Source organism: Anneissia japonica, unplaced genomic scaffold (assembly GCF_011630105.1).
Source record: "Anneissia japonica isolate Jap-2015-1 unplaced genomic scaffold, ASM1163010v1 scaffold737_len1565949_cov176, whole genome shotgun sequence".
NCBI lineage: Eukaryota > Metazoa > Echinodermata > Crinoidea > Comatulida > Comatulidae > Anneissia > Anneissia japonica.
Window position 1 is genome coordinate 648,512 of NW_022741618.1, and position 15,714 is coordinate 664,225.

Consider the following 15,714-nt stretch of genomic DNA (forward strand, 5'->3'; position numbering starts at 1 on the left):
AGAGCAAAGTTTTTAAATATTCAAAAATATGTATCTCATTAACCGCTCTTGAGTTTTTCGTCAAATATGCCTTATTTGTACCTTAGTAAAATCAGTTGTACACTTGTTTTCCACAAGAGCCTGGCTTTCAATAAGAAGATAAAATAAATTAGTTAAAAGATTATTGTTTAACCTGTAAAAATTTTGGTAGCCTTCTGTAGGCCTAACCGTTCTCATCATTGTTTATTACCATTACAATTACAATAAAGTATGATTATTTATAATATCAGATGCCGTTTCGGTGTAATTATATTGTAAGTAATTACGCTTCTGATACCTCTATTAATCAACCATAAAATCTATCACTCATTTTCAAATCTAGCAATAAGTTTGCGGTTTGGTCACTGGTCATTGATATACCGTCTCAACACGAATTTAATTGAGCCTTAGAATTGCTAGTATATCAATAACAGAAATGATACCATGTAATATAGGCCTCAGCTGGGATCATCTACAAATATAAGCTTATCATACAATAAGGTCCGCTATCAGGCGCGAAATTGCCATGACCAGAAGTCCTCTGGTCATTTTGCCTCTAAACGTATAGGTTGGCTGAGTAGTTGTCGCCATATTGTCATGTACTCAGAACCACCATGTAAGTGATCTATCTAAGAAGTTTTAACCAAAGAAGAGTGAGTCGTATAGTTTACTTTACTATTTGTTTGTCAACTGCATTGATTGGTTGTTATTGATCCGACAAATTAACTTTTGACCGATCTTTATTCGGTTAATTTTCACCAAGCCTACTCTGTGTTTACGTTTAATGGAGCCATGAGTCTTGGTTCTCTTTTTGGTAGAACAAATTTTGTTTATTTTCATACACTCCGCAGGAAATAGATCTGAGAAAGTCGTATACTCGTTAACAATAGTGTCACTTTGTTTTGTTTGAATTACTTGATTCTCTTTCAAGTTAAATTTCTTGGAGTTAGTATTGAGATCATATAAATACCAATAATACCTCCGTGTTTGTATAATGGATTGTATTTTCCCGTAAACAGTTTAGCGCAGACGTAAACAACACGTAGTCGTGAACAAGACTAGGCTACTAACTACTGTACAATCATGATTTTTCCTTGGTTAGAATATGCTGCATATTGGCCTACAATAATTATTTTTCTACTTTTTATCAACTAACACAATTAAAACAATTCTATTGTCAACTTAACAGTTTTTTTTTTGTCGTTCAAGGACTTGGTGCACTGTCATGAGCTAAAAAAAGTTCCATTTGAACTGCCTAATTTGTATAAAGTGTTTATGTGGATTAATAATTAATTTCATTTTTGGCAGACAGTGTTTCATTAAATATCAAACCGTAATCCTCCAAGGTACCAGACACACGGCAAAACTATTCCAAGTCGAAAAGGACCTCAAATAGTGACCCAGATAGAAATGACCACCCCATGGTGAGGCGGCTCCATGAGCAACAAAGGGTAAACCAAGTTGAACATGGTTCATTTATTGGGCTAACACTTGATATGTTGTTTTGTGTATGAAGATAATTTGCTAATTATCATATTTAAATCTTTGATCTCAATACACAAGAAAAGATAAGATATAATTCCTCCATGGTACTACTGTATAACGTTGGCATTGCACGTGTTTTACGTGCACTCCATGACTAATTAAATTTTGTTTATTTAGAAAAAAAAAATGTCTTATTTGGTGATGATGGAGTAGGCCTATGTCATGAGCGATTTACATTCATGAGTATTATTAGGCCTTTTAATCTTCGTCATCATTGTCGTCGTTTTTATTGGACTTAAAAAACAAGATACACGTCACTTTGTAAATAAAATACAAGTAACTATAAAGTAAGTATTGGTTTGTAAAGTATATATACTGTCTCTTATACACATCTGTGTATATCGTGCAATTCAGCTTTAGGGCTGCGAGTTGATTTTCATTAACATAATTTAATTGAATAATTAATAACAATGTACTAATAGTTCAATCTTGATCGAGCGTATTTTGCTAAAAGCCCCAATACGCGTTACATTAGAAATAAACATCCAGAATTAAACAAAACATAAATGAAAAAGATGTGTTTTGAATATTAGTTTCGGAATGTATTAATATTAGTTGCTTGTCGAATTTGGGTTGGTAGGCCTAAGTCATTCCAAAGGGCAACAGAGGCACAAAGAAACGACCGCCTTCAATAAAACTGCGTTGAAGGGCGGACAGAGTGTGTTAATGAAACTCAGTCTGAGGATCATCGATGTCATTATCATAATCATTATTGAAAAAAATGGATTAAATCAAGGAGGTAATTAATATCGAAAAATTAAATACATATTCACAATACATGTAGGTGTGGTAGGCCTGTCATTTTGGTTACCATAGTCCAAGTTAAAATGTTATTCAAAAAGATAAAATTATTCACTAATACTTCTAGGATTAACTAATCATTTAGCACTGAATATATGTGATAACATTAAACACTTCGAATAAGTGTTGTTTGTGGAACAAGAAGTAAATACAATCCAAGATAAACATAAAAAACTGGCTTGAAAGGAATACCGGTCATCTTATCTGCAAACTCAACAAGTTGATAACCGTAGCAGTAAACTTATATCTGATTGGTGGGTCAACGTTCTGACGTCACTAGGTGTTAACTTCTTTTAACATGGTTACTATTCAATTTGAACTCCACTGTTGCAGAAAGTGGTGGTGAATGCAGACGATAAATTTATACGCTCCAGATAATTACATTCATTTGCAAAGTTTCAGAAAAGTGCCTGCAACTGGAAGACTAAATATTGCAAGTGTTGCTCAGAGTTTGGCAATTATGTATTCGTCTTTGACACACAGCCATTATTGCAGTGGCAATAACATCGATTGCTCATCTATACCACATCCTACTCCACTAAGATTAACTGACGCAAGTCCTGGATTCGGAACGCACGCATCTCCTTATATTGCGTCGCTAGGCTTCGATTTGAGCTTAAATCATCCAGCCGGTTATATTTCGTCAACTAGGCCTAACTTCTACTCACCAGGCCATCCTAGCTTCCACCGTATTCCGCTGACCAGTACTGCTTATCTGAACCCATCAGATATTTGGTTTCCTTTTGCAGCAAGTCACCATGATCTTTACAAGATTGTGCGGCCACCATATTCGTATTCGGCTCTCATCGCCATGTCGATCCAGTCTGCAAAAGACAAGAAGATTACACTAAGTGGAATTTACCGATTCGTTTCTGAACATTTTCCATTTTACAAGAAAAGTAAAACCGGTTGGCAAAATTCCATACGTCACAACTTGTCTCTGAATGACTGTTTCGTCAAAGTTCCACGAGCCGACGGAGATCCCGGAAAAGGAAACTATTGGACGCTAGACCCAGACTGTGAGAAAATGTTCGACAACGGTAATTTCCGTCGCAAAAGAAAACGTCGGTCAGAAAACACGTCGCTGACGACAAACACATCTGGCACATCGTCACCGTCTGCTGTGAAATACACAAACACTAACAATATCAACCGACCAACAGCACTAGCTGGCCGCTCTGACATTCTGTCAACATCTCCACTAATGTCAGGGGATTTATGTTGTACGCGTGTCAGCGCAGAGGACGCACAATGTGCTATATCTGGTGATTTTCTATCACATACTCATCACAGAATTGGTGGGCATTTGTCAAACTTTACTCCGGTACCACCTCTTAACTACCAGTATGCACCTCGTAACAACTCCGATTGCGACTTTGAACATCTGAAAAAGCAAGATAACACTTCGAAGGTGACATTACCTCTTAGTTTCAGTGTGCAAAGCATAATTGGAGAAAACCTCGACAACTGAGAATCGTTAACGTGAACACTTTAGCCTACTTAAAACGATGACATATTTGTATTTCATTTACACAAGCTTTGAACAGATTTGTGAATAGACCAACTAAATTTTGAAAAGCTGGAAACGCCAAAAATGTATTTATTAACTTTGTGTTCAATCGTTAATTTACGAGTGATTTCCAATGCATAAAAGTAGTAACCCGAACGATAGGTCTACATTTTATAAGACTTGTTTGACGGAACCATGATGTATAAAATTTATTTTATCCATGAACCAATAGTAGTCAGTGGTCAGTGGCGAAGCTCCAGGGCCCCAGACCAATGGGGCCCCCGGGGTGTGTGAAATTAAAAGTTGAGCCCCAACGTTTCACCCCGGGTCCCACGACTTGTCGCTGCGCCACTGATAGTAGGACTAAGTGTGCCTGAATGTGCTTGACAAGAACCTGTTGCATCTTTAAAATGTTGGATTAGGAATAAGAGGTTTGATTTAGTAACTGTACTGACTTGCAGTGTCGAGTGTTAGAATTTCCAGTAAATTTGTTTTGTATTATTCTTAAATTGATTACCTTGACGTGATATTCGTTATTTTTTATATTTATTTAGGCACAAAGACTAGGATTTCAAATAATAATAATTACATCTTAAGTATTATTACGGTACTGGAATAACGCATACACACATGATGCTCTAGGCTTACATAAATTGTATCTTGTTATGAGGGTTATTTGGGTGGGGGTGGATTTGTTTTGGCCATGAGAAGAAATCCTTCACATGAGCCAGGGCTCTGAGATTGGAAGGCACTCCGGCACCTTAATAAGCTACAGCAATGTTTCACGTGACATTTAGAAGGTTTAATCGTGGACCTATCATTTTTTTTCATTTCATTGTACTTTAAAATAATTCACTATATACAGCGATTTATCCTCTAAATTTTTAAAATTGAATATAAAGGGCCTACTTATGTTTACTTAAATTGAAATTATTATAGGCATGTTTCTGCTCATTGTTTTTATTTTAATGAATATTTTATCCTCTATAGGTCAGGCCCGGTGGGCCGGGTCTATTTATGTCTCATCATTTATCAATGGATTTTGAAATTTACAAGAACATTTTTACACCTGCATCATCAAGAAGATTTTTTGTTTGTTGCTTGAAATAAAATGCTAAAAATAAGTAAACAATTTTTGGGTGTTCGAATTGTTAGTATACAGTATTAGTTTATGTATCAGTGGTGTATGTCTTTCTAAAGAGGATAGAATGCTCGCCCCTAGAAAAAGTTTTCTCCCGAATTTTCTGAGTAGGCCTAAAACAATTACGGTACACTGAAATACTGCCTACAATAATTAAAGTCCCCTCTCACCCAGTTGGCGGTGATTCACTTTCCAATCTCCCCCATTTCTATGGCATTACACAATTTTGGTCCATTATTATTTTTGCGTGGTATAAACATGATTACATGATTAGAAACAGCGGCACAATACATGAGGTGTTACATACAAAGAAAGAGTAATTGAGATTTGATAAGACTAACATAAGGAAAACAAAAACATCAAACAGAAATAGTGCATGTTTGTAAGATAGTGCCTATAAATCGTGTCGTATCAAAGGCGGCTAGTGTGATCGTACCGATTATCGGTTTAGATACCAGCGGGGACCTCCGTTATCAGGCTGTGCTTGTTTTGATTATTATAAGCACTACTTAATAGTCCCTAATTATGCCTTTCACGGATCACAGATTGTAAGACACCACGAAGGTACAAACATGTAGGCCTACCTACCTCCATGCTGACCTGACACTGACCAGGTATATCTCCCTGGACTGATCATGGAACTGGGACGTAGCCATATTTTGAAGAGGGAGGGGAGAGTCGTCTTGCGAGCGGGGTGTGTTTGAGAGGGGTGTTTTCCTCCCTACAGCTGGGGCCGTCAAGAGCCCCCTGGGAGGTAGCGCATTATGAATGTTTTAGAACTATCTTTGAGGGATTGTGGACAAACGTTTTGCAGATAAAATGAAAATTGCAATAGATGTATCATAAATAATATTTGTAGGCTTAACGATCATTATAATAATAACTTAAAATATTCTATTCAAAATAGTCATAACCCAAATTCAATCCAATCCAATCTTCAACTTATAAAGGCGTATTATACTAATCAACGTCAACGCCACAGTATTTTGTATCTCTGGATGCTCGGAAATTGAACACTTACTTACTTTTTAATCAGTGGCGCATCTAGAAGTCTTGAATTGGGTGGGGGGGTTGATGGGGGGGGCGCAAAGGTGAAATTGTTTTTAATGCTCTTTTTAATTAAATTAAGTAAAAAACCGAATTAAGTAAAAAATGCTCGATAATGACACTTGAATAAAAACTACCAAATCCACCTGAGCCCCACCACGGTTGGGGCTCAGGTTAGAAATTTTTAAGAATTTGAGACTTGCAGACGGCTGAAAATAGCACTTGCATAGGCTAAAGGATAAAGTAAATGTACACAAATGCCTGTCACCATCATCATATGATCATAGAACTATCGTCATCTACATCGTCATTGTTATCATCATAATCATCATTATCATTATTTTATATAACTAAAGTGAAAGAGACACACAAAGTAGAGGTTATAATCAGTGGAATAATTTTATTCAAACAGAAATGTTATTTTCATATTTAAAACGTGAACAAGGTAAAGTATATGTCAGCATGGAATAACTATTTGGAAATATTACAATATATATTTGTATTATCATTGCTGATATAAATGACAAGGTGTCTATTATTAACTCATTACTAAGCATATAATTGGTATATATTCAGGAAGCTTTGACTTGTGCTGGTGGCTTTAAGTTAAAACCTCCACCTGTGAACCTTGGCCCATCAGACCTCTGTGGTTGAATGGAAGGAGCGCTGCCTTGTGCTAAGACTCGATCACGTTCCCTATAAACAGAAAAAAAAAGAATAATAATTGAGAAAGACTGACAACAGAAAATTGCAAGAAAGTACTAAAATGTATTCAACAAGCAAGATAATACTATTTTAAAATACTGTATACAGTACGACCTCAAAAGGGGCACTGGATAATTTTGGAGGCTTCGGTGCAGTGCTTATTCGATAGAGATGCTTTATTCAAGACTCAAAATTTCATTTAGTGTCCAAATTGGAAATACTAGGCAGCCAACAATTCATTGGAAGGTTAAAATACAAAACATATAAAATATTTATAAAAAAATCTGAACCTATGATTATAACACGCAATTAAAAAAACAATATATAAAAAGCAAACACGTTAAACGTAGTAAAAGTATTAAGCGTGGCACACTTAAGAAATGATTGAAGATATATAGAACATCAAGGCACAGGGTCAAAACATTGTCTAATTCAGGAGAAAATTCAACATCAATGGATCTGCTTCCAACAACATCGCACGGGTTCAGTATTTGTTAGTATATCTACTAATAATGAGCTTTATAAAAAGTGGCGCTTAGCAAAAATTTCATACATGTATTTGGGTGCGCACATATTCCAGAGCAGTACTTACGAGGTGTTAATAGATAATTTATGGTATAGTTGTAAATAAATGGAAGCATAATAAAATATGTGAAGTAAAGAAAACAAAGACCAGTGGTAGATAAACAGCAGTAGTACTGCAATTGTTGTCCTCAGTGCAAGGGACCAGACAGGATAATACCAACATTATTGGAAGTGTATTATACATACTTGGCTTGTTGTTCTTTGCGTTTCTGCATGTAATACTTCTTCTTGACATCTTGAAGCTCTCGTGCTAATCTCTCAATCTCGTATTTATATTCACTGACTTGGGATTCGTACATGTTCAACTCGGACGCCATGCCCTACAACAAAATGGAGAGGAGAACAACATTTAAAACTCGCTAAGTTTAAGCTTAAAATAATAATAAATAAATAATCCTGCACACATATAAACTGCCAGTTAAATCTTGTATACATTATTATTGTGTTAGGATAACAAAGGTTGTATCTTGCATTTTGATTAAAAAAAAAAATGATATGTTTTGTATGGTTATGCAAACCATTATATATTGTTCGATCCTGTAAGAGGTGAGTAAAAAATATTATTAGACTTACTTTTAATTGCTTGGTCTTCTCTTTCAAAGTTTGTTGGTAAATCTGTAACTGCTCTGCTACTTCTGGTCCTGGTTGTCGTGCAAGAATATGTTTCAATTCAACATACAGCTTTTCTTTCTCCTAAAATAATAATTTAAAATACCATGAATATCTATATCAGACAAAAAATGGCATAAGAAATTTTGAAATAATTGAAATTACAGAACTGTTAACTGAACTGTTTACATCTTGTCTTTTCAATGACACAATATCTCCATTAGGGCTTAAGGGCACCATCCTATTAATTTTTAATTCTACTTTTATTTATCTATTTTTTTATGGCTTAGATGTCTTTAGCAGTCATTTTGAAAACGAAAAAACAAGCGTTTCCCCCAACCCCACTCTGATTATCTTTGAAAAACAAGTTTGCTAAACAAGGTATATAAAAAGTTTCACCTAAACTAACATGAACATAAAACACAAAGCTTCCCTGCACCTGTGTTTATCTGACATACCTGGATGAGGAGTTCTTTCTCAACGACTTCTTCTGTCTTCTGAATCAGCCTCCTCTGTAGTGTTTGGATTTTCTGGATCATTTCATACGTACTGGGATCACTTCCCTCCAACTTGCGCCATCGGTGGATGTTCATTGGGTTCTCAAGTTCCTCCTCGAGAGCTTTGCATCGAGTACGCTCACGAAGCAGTTCTCGCTGAAGGTGGTACACTTCACGTCTGTCATTAAAATATTATCAATTGTTAACACATATTAATATTTAACATATAATACATACAGTACATGTTGTTTTGCTGTTAAACATTGAGTTCTTTTCTTGTATGTGTTCTACATATCTCATTCACTGACTTCACACATACCTTAAGTCATCAACATTGGCCACACTCTTATTCAGTATGTTCTTCTCTCGGCGTAGCTTCTTTATCTCCAGTTTTAGGAGTCTGATATCCTCCAGACGTTGGCGATATTGGATCTCTCCTTTGTTCAGCGTTGATTGTTGAATCTTAATCTTCTCGTACAACAAAGCCAACTCATCATTACGACGCACAAGCTGAGTTCCAAGGATATCACGTTCACTGATAACCTAAAAAGGAAATAATGAATAAAAACAGATAAATAATTTGTCTGTCAAACATTGGCAGATCTGTGGAAATGAAACTAGAGATAAAATGTATATGAATGGCTACAGTAACGCAGTGTGTACCATGGTCAGTAAACTGGGAGACAATTACACTATTAATTTGTTTTTAACAATGTACTTAGTTTCTTTTTGTGCTAATATGTGACACAGGACCCACCCAAAAATTAATGTAAATAAAGTCATGTGTCTTAACCAGATGTACAAAAAGAGTTGAGTTTTGAAATCTTTGCACCAAAATTCCAATATGTTACAGCTGTGTTAGCTATCCTTCCATTCTATACTACATGTGGTCATGTGTCATACTAACCTGATCAAGTTCTTTCTTCTGTCGCAGTCTTTCAGCATCTGCTTCAGATATGATCTTAAGCAGTTTACGTTCTTCAGCTTCCTGAGCCTCGATGTATGCTCTGCTCTCTGCTGCTTGCTGTTTCATTCGTTGCAGCTCAGCCTTCAGAGCTTCCTTCTGTTTTTCAACCCTAAGTGGTGAGAAATGAAAATACTAGAGTGCTAATACAAGAGATGGTAATGTGCATTGTTTCTGAATGGCTTTTAACATAGCTGCATGCCACAAGAGAACCACTTGTTAGTAATGGCTGCAGCCTAGTCACACAAGGATTTTAACTAATATAGTGCTGCGATCATACTTTGCGACTCGTGAAACTAGAAGTGCTGATTCTGGTGTGCTCTCTACAACATAATAAATAAACCCATTATCATCTGATTCACTGCTTCATACAGATGAACAAATTCAGTGCACCCTTTACAAAATCATATGAATTCATGAAAAATCATTATCGATTGAGTGCACTGCATGTTACAGAGAATCCATTAGAATACATGGTAAGTATTTCTCCAAGTACGTATTGTGTGTGTTTACCTTTGATGATCCAGATGTTCTTTGACTAGAGCTGCTTCTTTGGCAGTGATTTCCTCTTTCAACTGATCAATCTGATGGTTCATGATCTTCAACTTCCTCTTCATCTCCGTTATCTCATCTTGAGACTCAATCAAGTTCTTACTGTAGAGGTTGCGGTCGCTGCGGACGGCTTCGTACAAGTTCTGCTGCTGCTTCAACTTTGTCTCTGCCTCAGCAATCTTCTTTTTGTAGTCAAAAATCTGCATCTCACGAACCTTGACATCTTCCATATGCTGGAGAACCTGGTAGAAGCAGTGAGAAATATGATTAAAAATGACTAAAGCTAAGCTATTCGAAGTTACTTTCAGGTTAACAAAAATTCTTATTTAGGAGTATATTAAGAAGAAAGTTCACAGTTGAAGTCTAAAATAGCATACCTTCTGTGTCAGATCACTGGCTTCATTGATGTAGCGATCTCTCTCTTTCTCCAGCTGGTAAATAATCTTCCTTTGTTTTTGTGCCTCATCTTTGTAGTTCTGGATCTCTTGTTCCAAGTTCTTCTTGGAATGTTCATGCAGTTTCACCAGATTCAGTTGCTTCTGTGTGGCACCAGCAGCTTTTAGAAGGTTCTTATTTAGGATGTCACGTTCACGGATAAGATCATCGATGGCTTTGCGATCCATTTCAGATTGTTTTTTACTTGTTTCAATCTCTGTAAAAACATAAATGAATGCTTAGATATATTGTCTGTTTTTAGTTAATAAACTTGAACAATAAAAATTCAACATTTGTATTTTAATTGTTATCTTTTAATTGGAGAACAAGAAAATATTTTTATCGCCAACTAACAAACGCATGAATAAAACCATTTCTATGTTTGTTAGAAAGATCATTAAATTACTTGGCAGTAAAACTATATATTTTTGTAGTAATAAAGGTATGTACTTCAGTGAAAATTAAATTGTTTTGATCAAACTTATTAGAAGACGATAACTTATATAGTAAATGAGCCAGTCTTTATTTTAATTTAACAGGTTTCTTTTTCAGATTTTTCCACAATATCTCTTTCTAACCTACATGTAAATGATGTTTGTCATCTCAAAAACTGTTGAAAACTTAGTAATTAGCATAAGAATGTGGCTGGCAGTATTTTATACTTTAATAAAGAAAAGCCATAATAAGTTTACTCATAACTTTGGCAATAGTAAGTCAATGCCAGTAAATGACCTATCATCATGTGTTTATAAAAAAGTCATTTTTTTTTTGTTTTAGTTGCTGATGCTGGTTTTGGCATGACAAGCCCCACAAATGCACCACAAAGGTTAAAGGTTATTCATTTATATTGCACATAGATAGAATCATACACTGATTTGTTGATGTTAAAATTTAGCAGAGGTTGAAGATCTTATTTATGGAATGGCTTACCTCGCTCTAGAGCAACAATTTGCGATTTGAGAGTTTCCTTTTGCTGCTCAACCTCAGCTTTATTGTCCTCTACAGTTCGTAGCTTACGCTGAATAGCTTCTCGCATCTTGCTCAAGCGCACTGTGTCATTCTTTAAGGTACTTATCTCATCTTCTTTTGACTATATGCAAAATGTGAAAACATTTAAATAAACATCTAGGAGATTTTAACTAACGCTCTAGTGGATGTTTACGCCTTCTACCAGTCAGAAGAAAAAAATCGGTAAAGTGGTAATAAACAATTTAAGGAACTTTCAATGGCATACCTTCAATTCTACGACCCTTTGTTGATTCTCTTGTGTTAGAATGTCATTGCTGATTAACTGCGTTTCACAATCTTGCTGGAGGCGTGTAAAACGTGTGTTCAAAATATCTGTGTCTCTTACAGTTCTTTCATACAATATCTGCAGAAATTAGGAAACCAACATGTGAAATTAATAGATAGCTAAACACCCGTAACTATAATCATTATAATAAACATATTCATAATTATTTGCATTGATTTATCCTTAAATTTTAATTAAAATAATTGATATTTAAAAAATTAAAACGGAACAGTAGAGGAAATCCGATCAGAATGACAAAATAAACTAAAAATCCACTGGAAGAAATCCCAATATCTGCAGACGGATCCATGAGTTGCAAATCGTTGCAGACCCAAACAAATCGTTCGACCAGCTTAGGCAAAGCCTAGACTAGTCAAACGACCACTAATGATTACAGAGCCACACCAAGGCAATATACATACACAGTCAAGGAGTGAATGCAAATAGTGGAATACAAGCTATGCGGCTCGGTTGCCGAAGATACAGAGAATATTTTGTCATTCTTAACGAGTCCTACAAAATTCTTACAAACAACACTAGACCTTGAATTTGTGAACAAGATCGGAGATCTAAAGATGCAATCTCTACCGTGCATCAATGGCGGCCCGCTGGATCTCAATAGAGATTCTTTAATAATAATAATATAAATTTAAATAGGTAAATGGGAAAATATATATATATATTTTTTAATTTATTTAACAGGATTTATATAGCGTACATGTCCAGAAAACATCTCAAGGCGCTTTTTCTCAGGTCATTGGATGCACAATCATTCATACACAACGTGCAACCTCCTCCGCTCCATGGGGAATATTCCTAGTCATACATGTAGTTCAGCACTAGGAATCACATTCCGAATCGTTCATTTCCTACCACGTTCCCATTTATATTACTCGGTGAAAAGGAGGCAAATGCAGATAATGCCGATTGAAAGTCCAACACCTTACATGCTGTAAAACACGCTTCTACTGAATTATTTGCTATTTCTCCCTCATCATTTTGAAGCTGCACTGAGGTTTTTGAACATACTGTGCTTGAAAATAGATAGTTGAGAATAGATGAAGATTATTTTTACCTTTTGTTCTTTGGATTGAGTTTCCAGTTTTGCCATGTCTCCCTTGTAGCGCTCCACTTGCTGTTGCAGGGTCTTGATCTCGCTGGCTTTCGCTTCAAGGTCTGATTTGGCAGATTTAAACTCGCGGTCCAGCTTTTCTTTGCGACGCATCTCACGCTGCGCTTCGTTACTGCGCACTTGGATGTCTTGCGTTAACTAAGATGAAAAAAAAAAAAATAATGATTAGATATTAATGACTAGCAATCACTAATCAAATTTTAGCTAGTAAATTGGTTACCACTGGTCTTACCTTACATTTGTTTATGATATAAAAATAATAATAATAAAAAAAACTAGGCCAAAAGTGCCTTTTAAACATAACACTATCCGGATCGGGAGCTAACCGTTAGCACCCACGTGAGAACGCCCATCAGTTAGCGCTAACCGTTACTAGGATCTGAATACACTAAAAAATAAAAACACTTTTCAAAACATAAATTTTACCTCTGATATTTTGCTTTCAGCATCAGCCTTGTCCTCTTCAGCCTTCTGTTGTTTTTGAGAAGCTTCTGTCAATTGCTCTCTCAGCTTTACAATCTCTGCAAGTTGGTCGTCTCGTTCCTTTGTCAGCTCTTCTTTTGCTTTCAGTAATTCATTCACACTTTTAAAAAAAAAAGACATGTCATTATAACTTCACAACACCAGGCTAGTTATTTGGAGGTTGTGGGTTTGATTCCCACCCAAATTACTTGCTTGGGAGATTTTTTTCGCAAGCATTTGGGAATGTACTAAGCATTCAGTACTATAACTCGTCATATAGGGCAAACATCTTTTAGTATTATTTCTCAATGCAATAAACGCCATCGGAATAGCATTGCAGCACTCACTGCAAGTTGGGAATTGGATTCATTACTAGACACAAATGCAAGATCAGTGATCGAGTGGTTAAGTCACCAGGCTAGTTATCTGGAGGTCATGGGTTCAATTCCTACCCGAATCACTTGATTTTTTTGGAAGCATTTGGGAACGTACTGAGTATTCAGTATTATAACATGTCAGGTATTGCAAACATCGATTCATTTTATTAGTCTCAATATCAATTTAGATCAAGGTAGGTAGGTACAATGGCAAGATGGCTATACCTGAGAGAAACAAACAAGGTAGGAGGGGGGAGGGGTGAGTGCAATGTCCACTTTTTAAACATTCCAACTCAAGCAAAATGTTTTTGAAGTTTCGTCTGGACAAATTTTTTCAGACACGATACATGTTATTATTTCTGTTTGGCCTCATACCTATGTTCCTGTCCCATAGTGAGGCCTGCTCCCTGCTCTACTAATTTACTAAGATTGGTGATTTCTAACTTCAGTGACTGGATAGTTTCCCGAGCTCTCTGTTCTTTCTCCTGCGAAGCATCCACCATCTTCCATGCCTTCTCAATTTCCTGAAGGAAAAGTTAACAATAACATTCAATACATAATAATTCCAGAAATACTGTAATATTAGGATTGTGTGATATTTTTATTCCCTTGTAATGTTATCCACAAAAATTATGCATCAAAATAAGGTTAAAACATCACAAAATTGTTTAATTTTTTAAAGGTTTTAAACTTTTTACAAAACTCAAAGCTGGACAGACCAGATAGCTGCATAGGCATAACTAGTGCCTAATAGTTCAACCTACTTCTTAGCCTACATCTAGATATTCAGAAATATTTGTAATAATAAAAAAAACAAATGTAGTTTCATCATCAAATGCATACATACCTTTTTTAGAGATGATATTGTTGTCTGATCTTCTTGGGATAGCTTCAGTGCTGTGGACACTTTAGCCGAATTTGCAACAATCTCTGCATTCAATTCCCTGCATTTTTGCATCAGCCTCTTTTCACTTTCATGCGACTTTTTCAGAGCACGGTGTAACTTTTCATATTCTGTACGAAACTTCTCCAGGCTACGATCACCCATCAACTCACCCAAGGTATCTTGGAAATCTCTCTCCAGTGCCTCAAAGGCACTATCTTCAATAGCACCTTTTTCTTTTGCAGGGGTTTCATTCTTCTTCTCCTATAAAGAAATAAAAATACATGTTAAATTGATCCTGTCAACGAATGCACCTTGTTTAATAGTAATACATGCATTCTCTTCTTGATTTTCTCTTCAGTTTATCAATGACGATTTCGGTGGTATAGGCCTACTTGTTATTGATATGATATCAATTTGTTTACACTGTAGACTACAGTATTTATATTTTATATTAGATTGTTTATTAAACTTGTTAGTGGCGGTTTCCTTTGCTGTTGGTTTTTAAAGGAATAAAATAAAAATTAAACAGAATAGGCCTAGGCCTAATTAACTATTTATAATTATTATTTAATAACTAGCCTAGTCCTAGTCTAGGGCTAGGTAGGCCTAGATAGACCTACTATACAGGGCTTAAACTAACCTTCAATTACTGACTAGTTTACCGCCTAACCATGGCAAGGCCTAATATTTAGGCTTTAACATTAAAAAAGCTACGCCTAAGTCTTCTTCAGCCCACCACCAGCACTATCGATTTGGACAGCTAACCACTGACTTCCCTTTTTAGCTAGGCCTAGGGCCTAGCCAGCTCTATAGGCCTGCCTAGAGGCTGAGCGGCGATTAATGTTGTGTTAAAACTATTCATAAAGGTAGAAATAAACATCATGTCGATAATTTCAATATAAAAGTTACCTCTGCCATAATTGAGTTATCTGTTGTCTCAAATTACCTCTTTTATCTCATAGACAGTATGCTGTGAAATCCTAATCAACGCAACCCTGATTTCTCCAAACAAAACTTAGAACTCAGTCAACTGTTTATTCCGTATCTAGGGCCAACACAACAATTATAGTATGCATTCGCACAAACAATAGTTCACCAACCATTCCAAATTCTTGACAATTTTGTTGCATGAAATATATATACAATCAAATTAA

General features: G+C 35.8%; 2 protein-coding genes across 3 annotated transcripts; one reads left to right on the forward strand and one right to left on the reverse strand.

Annotated features, from left to right (window-relative positions):
• The first annotated feature begins 2,709 nt into the window (after positions 1–2,709).
• LOC117118856 (forkhead box protein I1c-like) lies at positions 2,710–4,980 on the forward strand. Its single transcript, XM_033263592.1, has one exon. The coding sequence runs from the start codon at positions 2,711–2,713 to the stop codon at positions 3,833–3,835; it is 1,125 nt and encodes a 374-aa protein (XP_033119483.1). The 5' UTR covers position 2,710; the 3' UTR covers positions 3,836–4,980.
• A 1,456-nt stretch (positions 4,981–6,436) lies between these two features.
• Positions 6,437–15,708, reverse strand: LOC117118823 (cilia- and flagella-associated protein 58-like). Of its 2 annotated transcripts, XM_033263538.1 has the most exons (16): positions 15,470–15,708; positions 14,522–14,821; positions 14,050–14,198; positions 13,262–13,418; positions 12,779–12,973; positions 11,644–11,781; positions 11,340–11,499; positions 10,352–10,626; positions 9,936–10,216; positions 9,366–9,534; positions 8,778–9,001; positions 8,420–8,636; positions 7,926–8,045; positions 7,539–7,672; positions 6,601–6,758; positions 6,437–6,538 (listed from the first exon to the last, which is right to left on the reverse strand). In XM_033263538.1, exons 1-15 carry the CDS (start codon positions 15,476–15,478, stop codon positions 6,635–6,637), a joined length of 2,652 nt encoding a protein of 883 aa, XP_033119429.1. In that variant the 5' UTR covers positions 15,479–15,708; the 3' UTR covers positions 6,437–6,538; positions 6,601–6,634. The 2 variants fall into 2 exon arrangements, with proteins under 2 accessions (XP_033119429.1, XP_033119427.1); XM_033263536.1 differs by having other exon boundaries at positions 6,443–6,758; positions 15,470–15,704.
• Between the last annotated feature and the right edge of the window lie 6 nt (positions 15,709–15,714).